The 20119-nt window shown below is 45.0% G+C and overlaps 1 protein-coding gene across 1 annotated transcript in view; it reads right to left on the minus strand.

Moving 5' to 3' along the window:
• The window catches only part of LOC139543120 (ER membrane protein complex subunit 1-like), a 28393-nt gene extending 22628 nt beyond the window's left edge, over positions 1-5765 (minus strand). The window contains exons 1-8 of the mRNA XM_071349298.1: positions 5451-5765; positions 4816-4943; positions 4610-4675; positions 4342-4435; positions 4056-4184; positions 3628-3754; positions 3179-3334; positions 1345-1518 (exon numbers count right to left, since the gene is read on the minus strand). Coding sequence (XP_071205399.1) covers positions 1345-1518; positions 3179-3334; positions 3628-3754; positions 4056-4184; positions 4342-4435; positions 4610-4675; positions 4816-4943; positions 5451-5593 — 1017 coding nt within the window. The 5' untranslated portion in view covers positions 5594-5765. The remainder of the gene's footprint in view (positions 1-1344; positions 1519-3178; positions 3335-3627; positions 3755-4055; positions 4185-4341; positions 4436-4609; positions 4676-4815; positions 4944-5450) is intronic.
• Positions 5766-20119: the final 14354 nt, after the last annotated feature.

Here is a 20119-nt window from a genome sequence, read left to right on the forward strand (position 1 = left end):
TATATAGGCAGATACGGTTTACTGTAGATATGGTTTACTGTATATAGGCAGATACGGTTTACTGTATATATGGTTTACTGTATATAGGCAGATACGGTTTACTGTATATAGGTAGATACGGTTTACTGTAGATATGGTTTACTGTATATAGGCAGATACGGTTTACTGTATATAGGCAGATACGGTTTACTGTATATATGGTTTACTGTATATAGGTAGACACGGTTTACTGTATATATGGTTTACTGTATATAGGTAGACACGGTTTACTGTATATATGGTTTACTGTATATATGGTTTACTGTATATAGGCAGATACGGTTTACTGTATATAGGTAGATACGGTTTACTGTATATATGGTTTACTGTATATAGGTAGACACGGTTTACTGTATATATGGTTTACTGTATATATGGTTTACTGTATATAGGCAGATACGGTTTACTGTATATAGGTAGATACGGTTTACTGTATATATGGTTTACTGTATATAGGTAGATACGGTTTACTGTATATATGGTTTACTGTATATAGGTAGACACGGTTTACTGTATATATGGTTTACTGTATATAGGTAGATACGGTTTACTGTATATATGGTTTACTGTATATAGGTAGATACGGTTTACTGTATATATGGTTTACTGTATATAGGTAGATACGGTTTACTGTATATATGGTTTACTGTATATAGGTAGATACGGTTTACTGTATATATGGTTTACTGTATATAGGTAGACACGGTTTACTGTATATATGGTTTACTGTATATAGGTAGACACGGTTTACTGTATATAGGTAGACACGGTTTACTGTATATATGGTTTACTGTATATATGGTTTACTGTATATAGGCAGATACGGTTTACTGTATATAGGTAGATACGGTTTACTGTATATATGGTTTACTGTATATAGGTAGACACGGTTTACTGTATATATGGTTTACTGTATATATGGTTTACTGTATATAGGCAGATACGGTTTACTGTATATAGGTAGATACGGTTTACTGTATATATGGTTTACTGTATATAGGTAGACACGGTTTACTGTATATATGGTTTACTGTATATATGGTTTACTGTATATAGGCAGATACGGTTTACTGTATATAGGTAGATACGGTATACTGTATATATATATGGTATACTGTATATAGGTAGATACGGTATACTGTATATATATATATATATATATATATATATATATATGGTATACTGTATATAGGTAGATACGGTTTATGGTCAGTGACAATAATAATTGCCTGTCTGGGATGAATTAAGTTTATTGAATTCAACTATATTGAATAAACAAAAATGAATGAATGAATGAATGTGTACCGGCTGGAAGTCTCGGAGTGGGGCGATGGTGTATCCATCAGCATCGAGCTGCAGCAGGACGTGGTGGTCTGGTCCGAGCTGGAGAAAGAACTCTGAGAGGGGGGAGCGGGCCGGGTGGGGCTGGCTGGACACCAGGACGGGCTGGAAGCCTGGGGATACCTTCAGATCCAGAGACTGGGGGGAAAGAGAGTAGGAGATGAAGCAACAGAAATTGTAAAAGATACTGGTCATTCGTTTCCACTCAGCAAGCAATAGTAGCAATGGGATAATTAATCCAGAAGGTATTTCACAGGATTTAAAGGAAAAATCCAGTCAAAAACAACAGAAACTTTGCTAACACGTTAACATTAGCTAGCGTCTGCTCGCTAGCTGAAACAGTCTCAAAATCAACCCATATGAAACAAAAAGGCAGGGATGCCAACAACGCCAGTTCACACACTCCATGCTGAATACACACGCTAGCTAGTGTAGTGAAGTTCTCGCTAATTCCCAAATGAGTTTTCATTCTGTTCTGCTGTGATTGGTGCGCTGGGTTCTCCAGCTGACTCTGTGATGTCATCACGTTGGCCAAATGTTCCAAAGTAGCGAGACACACAGAGCCAGTTGTCAGTCAGATACATGCTGATTGTTTGGAGAACAGTCCCATAACTTTGGTCCCGTACAACTTCATCAACAAGCTGGCAAACTAGCTAGCGTATGACCGTTCAAACTAGCTAACGTATGACCGTTCAAACTAGCTAACGTATGACCGTTCAAACTAGCTAGCGTATGACCGTTCAAACTAGCTAGCGTATGACCGTTCAAACTAGCTAGCGTATGACCGTTCAAACTAGCTAGCGTATGACCGTTCAAACTAGCTTGCACTAAGGCTGCTAGCTGTAGCATGGTTTGCTCAGCTGGTCGAGGACGGTCTGCCCAGCTGATCAAGGATGGTTTGCCGTAGTAGCCAGTGCGTCCTAGCTACTGAGAAGAGTGATTTTACGAACTAGGAACTAGTGTTAGGCAGATGAGCAAACAATTATTTTTTTTGACAAATCGGTAGAGGGATGAATGTCGCCATTTGACGGGAGACGGTGTAGTCCACTGTTGATACATTCGGCAGCAGTCAAGTTCAAGACGTTGAACTTTCAAGAAGCAAAGTGTCACTTGCCTCATCATCAGGATGTGTTTTGCATCATATGAGGCATCATGATGTGGCAACTGACACTTTGTATCTTGAAAGTCCAACATCTTGAAAAGTTGACTGTTGACATGCAAAACATTTTGGGAATGTTTTAACAGTGGACTAATGAAAAAAAAAGTATAATAATGAAAAATAACCTTTTTTGAGTGGAGTTCCTTTAAAAATCACAGAAGTTAAAGCAACAAAAACAAATCCCATGACTGAAACTTAAGATCGGCGGGTAAACGTTTTGGCTCAAGAGACACATTGGGATTTTGAAATTTAACGGAAGGCCGCTCAGATTTGTTTGTCAAAATCGATTTGCAGGCTAGAAAAGGGTCAGTTAATAGAAAATATACAAGTCCATTATCATATACATCATATACATGATAATGGACTTAAAGCATTTGAGATATATATATATATATATATATATATATATATACAAACACTTTCAAATCTAGTTTCCGAAGTTTAAGTGTGGCCTGGAGTGGGGTTTTTTCTAAACCCAGAAAAATGATTTACTCCATATCACGGAAATCTGTCGCAGTGACAGACAACTTTAACCTCTGCAATCGCATGTTATGTCTCTCAGTTTCAAACATATCTGTTGCCATCAAGCGCTGGCTCACTGAACGATACGGTTGTGGCGTTGGGAGACAGGTACAGTACCTGTAGTAGGATCTGGCTGAACTCTGGAGTCTCCTCAGCCTGTATAGGGAGGGTGTAGAGGGCAAAAGTGGCGGGGTCCACACACATCAGAACCCCCTGACCAACCACTACACAGCTGGACTCAACACTGGACAGCCAAGGAGCTTCAACTGATCTCTGAGGACAACGACGGACAGGAATCAGTGGGTTAGACACAGTGTACAGGCTACAGTGGACCAACAGACACAGTGTAGATACTGACGGAGGACTAACACTTTGGGCTGGTTTCCCAGACACAGATTCCGTTTCCTCCTGGACTGAAAAAGCATGCTCAAAAGGAGATGTTTTTTGTTTTTAAATCCAGGACTAGGCTTAATCTGACTCTGGAAAACAAGCCCTTTCGTGATACCTTCATGAATTTTTTAAAATGGTTACCAATGAAGGTTTGATGACAGTTGTAGAGCAGTTACCTGCTTGGTGATCTCTCCATCCTCTAGGCTGTAGGCTATGATAGTGAGGTGAGAATTAGGAACCACCCCCAACACATAGAGCTCCTCTTCTCCCCCAGAGTACACTGCCTGGTACTGGACTGCATCACTGTGGGGGGGGGGGGAGAGATACAGAAAATAATTAGTAGATCAGTTTTACACAGTCCTGAAATGAAATGCATATTATCTACGTGCTATAGACTGGGTTCAAATAGTATTTGAAATATTTCAGATACTTTGAGTGTTTGATTCAGCCTTTGTGGGCGGGGCTTGCACTTTTGGCTACATTTGATTGGCTCCATTGCGTCAGGTAAGCGTCACCAAGTGCAGCTAAATCATTTGAAATAAAAACAAATACCATTTGAACCCATGTCTGGTCCCAGACAGCACCAGTGTCCTACTGTACCTACCCGTCAGGCAGGTTCTCCACCCATTTCTGGTGTCCATTGGACAAGTAGTGGAGAGAGATGGCAGCTTTCTTTAGCACTGCCACATGCTTTACGGTGTCCTGTATGGCCACAAAGCACGCAGCCTGGAAGCTGAAATAGAGAGAGACATTATGAGCAGTTAGTCATCTGTCGAAATCACTAAAAAATAAATGATGTCCATTTCTATTGCGTGTCTCTCAGCTATAAAATTACAGTTAATGAGAAACAGGTCATCTGCACACGAAGACACAGAGACACAGACACACACCTGCCAGTATCCAGCACGGCCTCCCAGTTCAGCCCGCCAATGTTTGTGTCCCAGGAACGGAGCAAACGACCATCTCCAACCACCATCAGAGCATCTAGAGAACACGTAAAAACAGTCAAATATCCACCGTCAAAGATGAAGGCAGAATCTTAAAATGAACATAGGCCTAGATGAAGCCAATATAATTGACTGTGTACAACACGGTTATGTTGGCTAGGCCAAGAAACTAGGCAAGTCTACAACAAACTTCTAAATAGGCTGTAGTCACCTTGTCCATGCAGCAGAAGTGTGTCTATGGTTCCCTCTGGTCCGGTCTTGTCCACATGTCTCCAAACTGTAAAGTCAGAATGAAAAATATTTAACTCCTTGCAACTCAATTTATTTTTTTATACATTTTTTTTTGTCACAGATTTCAGAGTCAAAGAGAAAAGCTAGAAACATATTCGTACTGTAATGTGAATTACAAATACTCACGGAGATCTCCAGTCCTGGAGTTGAAAGAGGCAAAGATATTCTTGTCTGTGGCGACAAACAGCTTTTTAGATGACTGTGTATTCGACTCAAAGTGGGCAAAGAGTGTCTTCCCCACATACTGCTGTCTCCTGGAAATACAAAACAATTTTTTTTTTTTTTTAACAGTCAGTCTTCTGTTGAAATATAGCTAACTATTTTTACTTTAGTTAATCAATCACTAATGTACATAATCATCTTCATTACTGTGGCATTTTGGAGACAGTATCATATCTGCAAATACACTGATCAATACACTGATCACAAGAAGGAGCAAGTGGGACAAATCTGGGGAAACGGGTCTCCTTCCCTCATTGATCCTTAACCCCATTAAAGAAGAGGAAGCAATCTCGACATACATTTACATTCGTGAATGATTAGCTATATATTCCAACAAGAGACTGTCGAGGCCGGGTGCAGACATGACAGGGCTAACTATTGAGTGAAACCAACCCCGGACCACTACTGCCTTTTCGCCTATGTCTATGATCAACCATATCTGACGCTGTCAATGGTTAGCACATAGCATTAGCTTACGTTCACTAGCTGCACAGCAGAATCAATGGACATTCTCAATGTTAAATAGCTAGCTTACATACCAATCAAACTTTCCAACTTGATCTTCGAAAACAGCTTCACTAATGCAAAATAAAGAAAATAAGACTACAAATAAAGACGTTAGCTTAGCCATTTTAACAGATGGCTTCTTAGAAAAGGTAACGTTCAAAGATGGTGGATACATGAAGACGGTTCACTCAGGCCGTTAACCATTGAAGAAAATGGTCAGTTCCGATCTGCTTAAAGGGGTGGTTCTCCCACGGACACCAATGCAATAGCAGCTGGGTCTGGTCTGCTTATTTCATTGACTGTAAATGTAACCAGAATAAAATAGAGAGTGGGGTGTCTCGCTTTCTCTTCCGTCTCTGATCACCCATGTAATAATCCCTTCCGGGTCGATTTTCTTCTTCGTTTTATTTGGCGATGTGTAAACTAACACATATGGTGCATTACCGTCATCTACCGAGCTGGATTGTGATGGTGAGAGGACTATTGGCGCTGACACCAACCCCCCCCCCCCCCCCCACACACACACACACACACACGCACACACACACACGCACACACACACCCACCCACTCACCGACACCCAGGTAATGGTATTTTTCAGAATTTAATATAACTTATATTGCAGCCTATCTTTTATGTTATTCAGACCTGGGTTTAAAATACTTAATTTTTGATATGTGCCTAGGTTGAACTTGCCTGGCTTAATAGACCAATAGAAAAGTCCCAAATCTGTAAAAACCCGCCCATCTGGCACTCCAGGCAGACTCAAGTAAACACTTAAAGTATTTGAACAAATATTTGTATAGTATTTGAACCAGGTCAAGTGGTATAGTAGTATTACCACTATAAGTGATAGTATTACTGTAACTGTGCTGGAGGTCCATAAAGGGGTCTACATTAAGGGAAAGGGGGGACACCAATTAGTTGTACAACTGAATGCATTCAACTGAAATGTGTCTTCCGCATTTAACCCAAGTGGCCCTATTGCCCGGGGTAAGTGGCCTGAGCAGTCGTGCAAGTTGAGCCTGCTCTGTGGTTGCCCCATTGGGCAAGTGAATTATTTTTAATATGTTTTACTGATAACCAAAATGTAAAGAATTCCAGTAGTCTTGTCCTTCTGGTCCCTGAATTGTGTGTAGGTGAAAATGGCTACTAAAAATGGCTGCCCGACAGGCAAGGGCTTTTCACACCTGTCAGCTACCCACACCTTACTGGCCTAGAACACCTTCTCTTTCTGTAGCCTAGTGTCAGATTAATTTAGTAAATGCTGATGAGAATGTCTTATCACATCACACATCCTTATGTCAGAGATATGACAGATATACACTCTTAACATTTTTTTTGCTTTGGTTTGTTCCCATAGGGGAGCCATTTTTGGTGCAAGGTAGAACCTTTAGAGGATAAAAGGGTTCTTGGTAGAGCCCTTCGTAGAGGGTTCTAAGCAGGTTCTATGAAAAACCCTACATAGAGGGTTATTCCTAGCACAATCTGTGAATGGTTATGCTTAGAACCCTATATGAAGGGTTCTACTAAGAACCCTTTTATCCTCTAAAGGTTCTTCATAGAACCCTCCAAAATGGTTCTACCTAGAACCCTCTGAAGGGTTCTACCAATAACTATTTTCTATCTGTGAAGGGTTCTATCTAGAACCCCCTGTGAAGGGTTCTTCCTAGAACCCCTTGTGAAGGGTTCTTCCTAGAACCCTTTAATCTGTGAAGGGTTCTTCCTATAACCACCTGTGAAGGGTTCTTCCTAGAACCCCCTGTGAAAGGTTATTCCTAGAACCCTTTTATCTGTGAAGGGTTCTTCCTATAACCCTCTGTGAAGGGTTCTTCCTAGAACCCTATGTGAAGGGTTCTATCTAGAACCCCCTGTGAAGGGTTCTACATGTAACCCCCTGTGAAGGGTTCTTCTTATAACCCCCTGTGAAGGGTTCTTCCTGGAACCCTTTTATCTGTGAAGGGTTCTTCCTATAACCTCCTGTGAAGGGTTCTTCTTATAACCCCCTGTGAAGGGTTCTTCTTATAACCCCCTGTGAAGGGTTCTTCCTAGAACCCTCTGTGAAGGGTTCTTCTTATAACCCCCTGTGAAGGGTTCTTCCTATAACCCCCTGTGAAGGGTTCTTCCTATAACCCCCTGTGAAAGGTTCTTCCTATAACCCCCTGTGAAGGGTTCTTCCTATAACCCCCTGTGAAGGGTTCTTCCTATAACCCCCTGTGAAGGGTTCTTCCTATAACCCCTGTGAAGGGTTCTTCCTATAACCCCCTGTGAAGGGTTCTTCCTATAACCCCCTGTGAAGGGTTCTTCCTAGAACCCTCTGTGAAGGGTTCTTCTTATAACCCCCTGTGAAGGGTTCTTCCTAGAACCCTCTGTGAAGGGTTCTTCTTATAACCCCCTGTGAAGGGTTCTTCCTAGAACCCTCTGTGAAGGGTTCTTCCTATAACCCCCTGTGAAAGGTTCTTCCTATAACCCCCTGTGAAGGGTTCTTCCTATAACCCTCTGTGAAGGGTTCTTCCTAGAACCCCCTGTGAAGGGTTCTTCCTATAACCCCCTGTGAAGGGTTCTTCTTATAACCCTCTGTGAAGGGTTCTTCTTATAACCTCCTGTGAAGGGTTCTTCCTAGAACCCCCTGTGAAGGGTTCTTCCTATAACCCCCTGTGAAGGGTTCTTCTTATAACCCCTTGTGAAGGGTTCTTCCTATAACCCCCTGTGAAGGGTTCTTCCTAGAACCCCCTGTGAAGGGTTCTTCCTAGAACCCCTTGTGAAGGGTTCTTCCTATAACCCCCTGTGAAGGGTTCTTCCTATAACCCCCTTGTGAAGGGTTCTTCCTATAACCCCCTGTGAAGGGTTCTACATGTAACCCCCTGTGAAGGGTTCTTCTTATAACCCCCTGTGAAGGGTTCTTCCTGGAACCCTTTTATCTGTGAAGGGTTCTTCCTATAACCTCCTGTGAAGGGTTCTTCTTATAACCCCCTGTGAAGGGTTCTTCCTAGAACCCTCTGTGAAGGGTTCTTCTTATAACCCCCTGTGAAAGGTTCTTCCTATAACCCCCTGTGAAGGGTTCTTCCTATAACCCCCTGTGAAAGGTTCTTCCTATAACCCCCTGTGAAGGGTTCTTCCTATAACCCCCTGTGAAGGGTTCTTCCTATAACCCCCTGTGAAGGGTTCTTCCTATAACCCCCTGTGAAGGGTTCTTCCTAGAACCCTCTGTGAAGGGTTCTTCTTATAACCCCCTGTGAAGGGTTCTTCCTAGAACCCTCTGTGAAGGGTTCTTCTTATAACCCCCTGTGAAGGGTTCTTCCTAGAACCCTCTGTGAAGGGTTCTTCCTATAACCCCCTGTGAAAGGTTCTTCCTATAACCCCCTGTGAAGGGTTCTTCCTATAACCCTCTGTGAAGGGTTCTTCCTAGAACCCCCTGTGAAGGGTTCTTCCTATAACCCCCTGTGAAGGGTTCTTCTTATAACCCTCTGTGAAGGGTTCTTCTTATAACCTCCTGTGAAGGGTTCTTCCTAGAACCCCCTGTGAAGGGTTCTTCCTATAACCCCCTGTGAAGGGTTCTTCTTATAACCCCTTGTGAAGGGTTCTTCCTATAACCCCCTGTGAAGGGTTCTTCCTAGAACCCCCTGTGAAGGGTTCTTCCTAGAACCCCTTGTGAAGGGTTCTTCCTATAACCCCCTGTGAAGGGTTCTTCCTATAACCCCCTTGTGAAGGGTTCTTCCTATAACCCCCTGTGAAGGGTTCTTCCTATAACCCTCTGTGAAGGGTTCTTCCTAGAACCCCTTGTGAAGGGTTCTTCCTATAACCCCCTGTGAAGGGTTCTTCCTATAACCCTCTGTGAAGGGTTCTTCTTATAACCCCCTGTGAAGGGTTCTTCCTATAACCCCCTGTGAAGGGTTCTTCCTATAACCCTCTGTGAAGGGTTCTTCTTATAACCCCTTGTGAAGGGTTCTTCCTATAACCCCCTGTGAAGGGTTCTTCCCATAACCCCCTGTGAAGGGTTCTTCCTAGAAGCATTCGTTTTTAAGTTATACCATACATACACATACATTGCTTCTTGAAAGTGCTAGTTTGACATCTTGATTGTTGACATGCAAACTTTTTGGGGACTGTATAAACAGTGGAATATATATATATTTTTTAAAGAATAATAATAATAAATACAATTGTTTAGTGGATTATTACTTTAACAAACAATCAATAATTTTCTGTGACCTCAATAGAATCTACATTTTGTTACGTTACAGCCTTATTCTAACATTTATTCAATTGTTTTTCCCCCTCATCTATCTACACACAATACCCCATAATGACATCACAATACCCCATAATGACATCACAATACCCCATAATGACATCACAATACCCCATAATGACAAACCAAAAACAGGTACTTTGTTGAAGCACCTTTGACAGCGATTACAGCCTCAAGTCTTCTTGGGTATGACGCTATAAGCTTAGCACACACCTGTATTTGGGGAGTTTCTCCCATTCTTCTCTACAGATCCTCTCAAGCTCTGTCAGGTTGGATGGGGAGCATCGCTGCACAGGCTCTGTCGCAGGCGGCCCGCGACCGGGAGACCCATGGGGCTGCGTACAATTGGTCCAGGGTCGTCTGGGTTAGGGGAGAGTTTGGCTGGCAGGGATGTCCTTGTCCCATCGTGCACTAGTGACTCCTTTGGCGGGCTGGGTGCAGTGCACGCTGCGCGCCCAGGCATTTATAGGGGGTGGGGGAACAACCGTGGCTTGGAATTACTCTGATATTAATATCTTGACTCATCCTGGTGCCAGGCGGAAGGATATCCCATTGAGTGACGAACATAGTCCCTAGTTCATAGAACCTTGGTTAGTAACCTTGGTTCTCTTTTCACATCCTCATTTCGTTTCTCTCCATCCTCAGAAGCACCTCTACGTGTACGAGGATAAGAATATCCCCTACAAGTGGAGTCCCCCCCCCCCGGAGGCCATCATCCACGGACGTTTCTCCAACAAGTCAGATGTCTGGTCCTTTGGGGTTCTGCTCTACGAGCTGTTAACCTACGGTGGGAAGACATACCTAGGTATGTCACGATCACCTAACCCAGTGGTTCTCTAACCTCTCCTCGTGAACCCTCAGACGTTTTCACAGTTTTGTTGTGAAACCCGATTCACCTATTCAAGGAGTTGGGATAATTAGTTAACAAGTTAAATCAGAGTATCTAGAATAGTGTAAATATATGGAACTGATGGTGGTTTCCGAGGAAAGGTTTGAAAACACTAAGCCTGGAGAACCGACGATGAATTGCATGGAATTCTCCGTCGGGCATAAATTATCGTTTGGATCAGGAGAGTTTCCTCTCATGAACGTTATAGCACTTTGTGACAACTAGTGATGTAAAAAGGGCTTAATAAATACTTTTGATTGGTTGATTGATTTTATGGCTTTTCTCTGTGATCCAGGCTACAGAAACTACAAGGTGTAAAGTCAGATCCTTGCTGGTTACAGGATGCTGGTTACAGGATGCCGGTTACAGGATGCCGGTTACAGGATGCCGGTTACAGGATGCCGGCTCCAGGATGCCGGTTACAGGATGCCGGCTACAGGATGCCGGCTACAGGATGCCGGCTACAGGATACCGGTTACAGGATGCCGGTTACAGGATGCCGGCTACAGTGGCCGGCTCCAGGATGCCGGTTACAGGATGCCGGCTACAGGATGCCGGTTACAGGATGCCGGTTACAGGATGCCGGTTACAGGATGCCGGTTACAGGATGCCGGCTACAGGATGCCGGCTACAGGATGCCGGTTACAGGATGCCGGTTACAGGATGCCGGCTACAGGATGCCGGCTCCAGGATGCCGGTTACAGGATGCCGGTTACAGGATGCCGGCTACAGGATGCCGGTTACAGGATGCCGGTTACAGGATGCCGGTTACAGGATGCCGGCTACAGGATGCCGGTTACAGGATGCCGGTTACAGGATGCCGGCTACAGGATGCCGGTTACAGGATGCCGGCTACAGGATGCCGGTTACAGGATGCCGGCTACAGGATGCCGGTTACAGGATGCCGGTTACAGGATGCCGGCTACAGGATGCCGGTTACAGGATGCCGGTTACAGGATGCCGGCTACAGGATGCCGGTTACAGGATGCCGGCTACCGGATTCCGGCTACAGGATGCCGGCTCCAGATAAATGTCCAGACTACCTCTACAAACTCATGCTCACCTGTTGGAGTGACAACCCTGCAGACAGACCGGACTTCGTGGAGCTCAGGCCCAAACTGGAGAACATCAACTGCTATGAGCTGGAACAGGGCTCCCGAGTGGCTCAGTGGTCTAAGACACTGCTTCTCAGTGCAAGAGGCATCACTGCAGTACCTGGTTCGACTCCAGGCTGCATCGCATCTGGCTGTGATTAGGAATCCCATACGGTGGCGCATAATTAGCCTAGCGTTGTCTGGGTTTGGCTGGAGTAGGCTGTCATTACTTGTAAGTACGAACTTGCCTAGTTAAATAAAGGTTTAAAAAAATAAACAGTGACTGTCCCCTAACCCTGGCCTGCAGTGAATGTCCCTGGCCAAAAGAGGGCAGCAGAGTCATTGTCTCTCAGAGTAGAGTGGGGATGAAGGAAGACAGGGTATCCTGGCTTGTCCAATATGGTAGGTACTGTAACCAACTCTCTAACCTCTTTGGCATGACAACTAACAGACAGATTAACCCATGGTTAATAATGATATTAATTACAGGTGTGAAGGTCTTTCCCCATGGTTAATAATGATATTAATTACAGGTGTGAAGATCTTTCCCCATGGTTAATAATGGTATTAATTACAGGTGTGAAGGTCTTTCCCCATGGTTAATAATGGTATTAATTACAGGTGTGAAGGTCTTTCCCCATGGTTAATAATGATATTAATTAAAGGTGTGGTCTTTCCCCATGGTTAATAATGATATTAATTACAGGTGTGAAGGTCTTTCCCCATGGTTAATAATGATATTAATTACAGGTGTGAAGGTCTTTCCCCATGGTTAATAATGGTATTAATTACAGGTGTGAAGGTCTTTCCCCATGGTTAATAATGATATTAATTACAGGTGTGAAGGTCTTTCTCCATGGTTAATAATGATATTAATTACAGGTGTGAAGGTCTTTCCCCATGGTTAATAATGGTATTAATTACAGGTGTGAAAGTCTTTCCCCATGGTTAATAATGATATTAATTACAGGTGTGAAAGTCTTTCCCCATGGTTAATAATGATAATAATTACAGGTGTGAAGGTCTTTCCCCATGGATAATAATGATATTAATTACAGGTGTGAAGGTCTTTCCCCATGGTTAATAATGATATTAATTACAGGTGTGAAGGTCTTTCCCCATGGTTAATAATGATATTAATTACAGGTGTGAAGGTCTTTCCCCATGGTTAATAATGATATTAATTACAGGTGTGAAGGTCTTTCCCCATGGTTAATAATGATATTAATTACAGGTGTGAAGGTCTTTCCCCATGGTTAATAATGATATTAATTACAGGTGTGAAGGTCTTTCCCCATGGTTAATAATGATATTAATTACAGGTGTGAAGATCTTTCTCCATGGTTAATAATGGTATTAATTACAGGTGTCAAGGTCTTTCCCCATGGTTAATAATGGTATTAATTACAGGTGTGAAGGTCTTTCCCCATGGTTAATAATGGTATTAATTACAGGTGTCAAGGTCTTTCTCCATGGTTAATAATGATATTAATTACAGGTGTGAAGGTCTTTCTCCATGGTTAATAATGGTATTAATTACAGGTGTGAAGGTCTTTCCCCATGGTTAATAATGATATTAATTACAGGTGTGAAGGTCTTTCCCCATGGTTAATAATGATATTAATTACAGGTGTGAAGGTCTTTCCCCATGGTTAATAATGGTATTAATTACAGGTGTGAAGGTCTTTCCCCATGGTTAATAATGATATTAATTACAGGTGTGAAGGTCTTTCCCCATGGTTAATAATGATATTAATTACAGGTGTGAAGGTCTTTCCCCATGGTTAATAATGATATTAATTACAGGTGTGAAGGTCTTTCCCCATGGTTAATAATGATATTAATTACAGGTGTGAAGGTCCTTCCCCATGGTTAATAATGATATTAATTACAGGTGTGAAGGTCTTTCCCCATGGTTAATAATGATATTAATTACAGGCTTCTCTGTGTGTTGTAGATTTCCCCCAGGCGACATCCCACCCTATTCCCTATTTTAGTGCACTAGTTTAGACCAGAGCCCTATGGCACCCTATTCCCTATTTTAGTGCACTACTTTAGACCAGAGTCCTATGGAACCATATTATCTATTTAGTGCACTAGTTTAGACCAGAGCCCTATGGCACCCTATTCCCTATATAGTGCACTACTTTAGACCAGAGTCCTATGGAACCATATTCTCTAATAGTGCACTAGTTTTGAGCAGGGTCCTATGGAATAGGATGCCATTTGGGATGTCAGTCAGCCAGTCACCTGGTCCCCCGGTCACCTCTCCACCCGGTCACCTCTCCACACGGTCACCTCTCCACCCGGTCACCTCTCCACCCGGTCACCTCTCCACCTGGTCACCCCTCCACCTGGTCACCCCTCCACCTGGTCACCCCTCCACCCGGTCACCTCTCCACCTGGTCACCCCTCCACACGGTCACCTCTCCACCTGGTCACCCCTCCACACGGTCACCTCTCCACCTGGTCAGCTCTCCACCTGGTCAACCCTCCAACCAGTCAGCCAGTCACCTCGTCAACACGCTACCCACTACCCCAGTATGCCAATGAGAAGACGAGAATCCCATCTCAGTCCCTCTCCCTCTGTTGCTGTGGTGACGCAGGCACAGTGTCTGGGGGACGGTCCCTCTCCCTCTGTTGCTGTGGTGACCCAGGCCCAGTGTCTGGGGGATCGTCCCTCTCCCTCTGTTGCTGTGGTGACCCAGGCCCAGTGTCTATGGGACGGTCCCTCTCCCTCTGTTGCTGTGGTGACCCAGGCCCAGTGTCTGGGGGATTCATCCTACAGGCCATCTTTAATATATAATCTCATGGCCAGTGAGACCAGAATCAGAATGGCTACCGAGCCTCAAGCTTTCCCAGGCCAGGATGACTTCAATCAAGCCATCAACAGCTTATGCAGTGATACACTACATTTGGGAGTTTGGGAAGCAACAAGAGACAAGAATTGACAGGTTTGGAATAAGAACCCAGCCGGTCTCTCGTTTGGTAGCATCAAAGTGATAAAACTGTAGTTTTAGAGAGGAAAATCTCAACCTCCAGTTAGATTAGAAAGTCTAGATACAGTTTATAAACTGCCATTAAAACATTAATAAACTTTTCATAAATGATTCACTAAGTAATACTTTGTTCACATTGTCTCTTTTTAGACAGACATGATTTGGTATGCACCCCACACAGGCTACTGAATACATCTCAGGACTACTTCCTCATCAGCACCCCACACAGGCTACTGAATACATCTCAGGACTACTTCCTCATCAGCTCCCCACACAGGCTACTGAATACACCTCAGGACTACTTCCTGTTTACAGAGTTACTACGTCCTCATCAGCACCCCACACAGGCTACTGAATACACCTCAGGACTACTTCCTGTTTACAGAGTTACTACGTCCTCATCAGCACCCCACACAGGCTACTGAATACACCTCAGGACTACTTCCTGTTTACAGAGTTACTACATCCTCATCAGCACCCCACACAGGCTACTGAATACACCTCAGGACTACTTCCTGTTTACAGAGTTACTACGTCCTCATCAGCACCCCACACAGGCTACTGAATACACCTCAGGACTACTTCCTGTTTACAGAGTTACTACGTCCTCATCAGCACCCCACACAGGCTACTGAATACACCTCAGGACTACTTCCTGTTTACAGAGTTACTACGTCCTCATCAGCACCCCACACAGGCTACTGAAGGAGGCCTAAGGACTACTTCCTGTTTACAGAGTTACTACTTCCTCATCAGCACCCCACACAGGCTACTGAAGGAGGCCTAAGGACTACTTCCTGTTTACAGAGTTACTACTTCCTCATCAGCACCCCACACAGGCTACTGAAGGAGGCCTAAGGACTGAAGAAACAGGTTCATTCATTCATTTGTCTCGGAAATCCCCTGGGAAGCAACCAGTCTGCCTGCCGAGGGAGACTATTTATTCATTAATTCAGGCTTACTGGGGGGATACCTATGGGTCCTACGTTGTCTGTCCGGAGCTTATATAACTCTGGAGTAGACAGTGGGAAGAGGACCAGGTTCATTCCTCCTGTTGTCTGTCCTCAGGGTACTGTACAGGGCGCTAATCATCTCTGCACAGAGAAACCTCAACACTCCATAACGACGTGTCTATACAGAGACACAGAGAACTGAACGTACTGAGCATGCTCAGAAAACCTGCTCTCCTGCTCTGCCCACCTACCTCTATGTTTCTCTCGCTCGCTCTCTCACCTTTTATAATGAGGGTCACCTGCTTAGAGTAATATCAAAGTCTAGATGACTACGTGACCAAGGTGCTGACTCTCAGCCATATAGATAAACACTTGTACATTTTGATGTTATGTCCATAAATACTTCCATCTTCCTTAGCTAAGTTAACTTCCTGTTGAACTTTAACCCATCTCATATCTAGACAGCTCTGGCTTTCTCCTTTCTGTCTTTATTGTTGCTACAGAAAGAGAGAGGGAGGGATGTCTTTAAACATACTTCCTTCCTTCCTTCCTTCCTTCCTTCCTTCCTTCCTTCCTTGGAGAGAGCAAGCCAAGAAGCACTACCCTCCCTCCCTTCCTCCCTTGGAGAGAGCAAGCCAAGAAGCCCTCCCTCCCTCCCTCCCTTGGAGAGAGCAAGCCAAGAAGCCCTCCCTCCCTCCCTCCCTCCCTTGGAGAGAGCAAGCCAAGAAGCCCTCCCTCCCTCTCTCCCTCCCTCCCTCCCTTGGAGAGAGCAAGCCAAGAAGCCCTCCCTCCCTCCCTCCCTCCCTCCCTTGGAGAGAGCAAGCCAAGAAGCCCTCCCTCCCTCCCTCCCTTGGAGAGTGCAAGCCAAGAAGCCCTCCCTCCCTCCCTCTCTCCCTCCCTCCCTTGGAGAGAGCAAGCCAAGAAGCCCTCCCTCCCTCCCTCCCTCCCTCCCTTGGAGAGAGCAAGCCAAGAAGCCCTCCCTCCCTCCCTCCCTTGGAGAGTGCAAGCCAAGAAGCCCTCCCTCCCTCCCTCTCTCCCTCCCTCCCTCCCGACCTCCCTTGGTCAGACTGACCTAATGAAGTACTCAGAACTCAACTGAACTTAGGATAGTTTTAAAAAAGGATATCAGACCTGCAAGGTAAGAGTTTTTTATAATAAAAAAAATTGAAAATCCTGCAGCATGCCTTGAAGTAGTCCAAGTGTTGGCTTATAGGGTCCTGATTGTTGCACCTATGAGAGTGGCTTTAGACTGAGGGACCACTGAGACTGAGTGTAACACTACTCTAGGTTACAAAGTATTTCATCATCCGCTGTACAGGTACATACTGCCTGGTTTCAGATCTGTTTGTGTTGCTCTTATAGTCATTGTCAGGCCAAACAGATGCCAACAGAACTGGGACAAGCCTTCTATCCACTGTCCCCTCAGTATTGACCAGGAGAGAGAGGTCACTATGGTGGGTAAGAGAGAGAGAGAGGTCACTATGGTGGGTAAGAGAGAGAGAGAGAGGTCACTATGGTGGGTAAGAGAGAGAGGTCACTATGGTGGGTAAGAGAGAGAGAGGTCACTATGGCGGGTAAGAGAGAGAGAGAGGTCACTATGGTGGGTAAGAGAGAGAGAGAGGTCACTATGGTGGGTAAGAGAGAGAGAGGTCACTATGGCGGGTAAGAGAGAGAGAGAGGTCACTATGGTGGGTAAGAGAGAGAGAGAGAGGTCACTATGGTGGGTAAGAGAGAGAGGTCACTATGGTGGGTAAGAGAGAGAGAGAGGTCACTATGGTGGGTAAGAGAGAGAGGGAGGTCACTATGGTGGGTAAGAGAGAGAGAGAGGTCACTATGGTGGGTAAGAGAGAGAGGGAGGTCACTATGGTGGGTAAGAGAGAGAGAGAGAGAGAGAGAGAGAGAGGTCACTATGGTGGGTAAGAGAGAGAGGGAGGTCACTATGGTGGGTAAGAGAGAGAGGGAGGTCACTATGGTGGGTAAGAGAGAGAGGGAGGTCACTATGGTGGGTAAGAGAGAGAGAGGTCACTATGGTGGGTAAGAGAGAGAGGTCACTATGGTGGGTAAGAGAGAGCGAGAGAGAGAGGTCACCATGGTGGGTAAGAGAGGGAGGTCACCACGGTGGGTAAGAGAGAGAGAGGTCACTATGGTGGGTAAGAGAGAGAGAGAGAGAGAGGTCACTATGGTGGGTAAGAGAGAGAGGGAGGTCACTATGGTGGGTAAGAGAGAGAGGGAGGTCACTATGGTGGGCAAGAGCGAGAGAGAGAGGTCACTATGGTGGGTAAGAGAGGGAGGTCACTATGGTGGGTAAGAGAGAGAGAGAGGTCACTATGGTGGGTAAGAGAGAGAGCTCACTATGGTGGGTAAGAGAGAGAGGGCACTATGGTGGGTAAGAGAGGGAGGTCACCACGGTGGGTAAGAGAGAGAGAGAGGTCACCATGGTGGGTAAGAGAGAGAGAGAGGTCACTATGGTGGGTAAGAGAGAGAGGGGGGTCACTATGGTGGGTAAGAGAGAGAGAGAGGTCACTATGGTGGGTAAGAGAGAGAGGGGGGTCACTATGGTGGGTAAGAGAGAGAGAGAGGTCACTATGGTGGGATCAGATGCTCTGAAAAGCAGAAACAGCCCAGCTGGGATTAAAAGTCTAAAGACATTAAACCAGGTCCGAACCGGGTCAGAAACAGGTCAGAACCAGGTCAGAACCGGGTCAGAACCAGGTCAGAACACAACACATGGAAGAAAGGGAGGGTACAGAGTTTAAGGGGCTGTGTGTGTGTGTGTGTGTGTGTGTGTGTGTGTGTGTGTGTGTGTGTGTGTGTGTGTGTGTGTGTGTGTGTGTGTGTGTGTGTAAAGTTGGTAGAATGTGTTGTGTGGCAACGGGGCCCTTGTGCAAGTTGTTGTTCCCCAGCTTCCCCCGAGGAGGGGGAGAGTGGGGGGGGGGATCTTTCGGCAGAACCACTCTGGACCTAGTTTCAGAAGTCCTCATCTCTACAGCAGGCATAAGTAGGGCAGAGAAAGTGGGTGACTGGGTGTAAAGAGTTTGGGTGTCGCTCAGCATGAAAAGAAAATAGCTTCCAATTTACCTAGTGACACGGTAGCCCCCTGGAGTTGGGACTACAGTCCGGCATAAAACACAGGGGCAGTAAACACTATTATGTGGGAGAATGTCACAGCTGACAGTGACAGAAGGGAACGTCCACAGTCTAACGAACTTCTTGGTACCTGGTAGCTGGTGGATTGAGACAGTGGAGCAGCCGGTGCCTCAATACATTTATCAAAAACACATGACATAAACACTGAGTGTGTGTGAGAATCTAACACCTGGCAGACATAACAATGAGAGTTTAGAATTCACACGTGAAAAACATGATTGGTACTGCTAGGCAGCTGTGGTGCAGGTATTGAGTCTGTGTAGCAAAGCATGAAACGTGCTCCTTCATATAGCAGTGTAGGTACAGTCTGCCAATGCGTGACCTTTCCCCTACATAGCCTTATACAAGTGTAACGCTCCACTTTCACTCTGTCTCTGCGTGGGTGCTGTGTGGTTTACACAGCCTGGGGGTGGTTTACACAAGCTGTCTGCATGACAGAGGAAAACCCCTATCGCTTCCGGATGTTGCGTTTGTCTTGCGTTGCAGAGACATCGTATGAGTCAAACTGTACGCTGTAGACGGCTTGACAGAAATGGTAGCAGAAGGTGAACGTTGAAACTTTTATTGCACACATCTCCAGATGATGCTGCGTAACATTTGACGCAACGATGCCGCTGTGGGTGTGATAGAAGCGTATTCACGTCGTAGTTCACTACAAACAGACATGTAACTAATAGCGATCTGATGGAAAATCCACTTTAAATCTGAGAGAGAGGTGAGATTAATCAGTCCCAGAGGACTGGAGTTGTCACATTGTTCCCTTGTACACTTCGACTGTAGTTGTCACATTGTTCCCTTGTACACCCCGTGTTACGCTCATCGTCGGATGATAAATGACCGGACCAAAGTGCAGCGTGGTAGGCGTACATTCTCTCTTTATTCGAAAACGTAACACCGGGAAAAACAATGAACACAAACCGAACGTAAAGCTAGTCGTGCCTAAAGCAACAAAACAAAGACAAGATCCCACAAAACCCAAAAGGAAACCGACAACTTATATCTGATTCCCAATCAGAGACAACGATAGACAGCTGCCTCCGATTGGGAATCAAACAACACCAACATAGAAACAGAAAACCTAGAATGCCCACCCTAATCACACCCTGACTTAACCGAATAGAGAAATAAAAAGGCTCTCTAAGGTCAGGGCCCGACTGTAGTTGTCACTATGGTCCCATAGCCACTCAGGTTGTGTAACTGATGCACAATGCGTGGAGAGTAATGGGTCATTATGAGCACTGAACCAGGACAACAACATGTGACTGTGCTGCTGTGGCTTCTAGACTGTGCTTCTAGTGCTTCTTGTCACATGCACCGAATACAACAGGTGTAGTAGACCTTACAAACCCTGAACTAACAATGCTGTT

This window comes from Salvelinus alpinus, chromosome 17 (assembly GCF_045679555.1).
Source record: "Salvelinus alpinus chromosome 17, SLU_Salpinus.1, whole genome shotgun sequence".
NCBI lineage: Eukaryota > Metazoa > Chordata > Actinopteri > Salmoniformes > Salmonidae > Salvelinus > Salvelinus alpinus.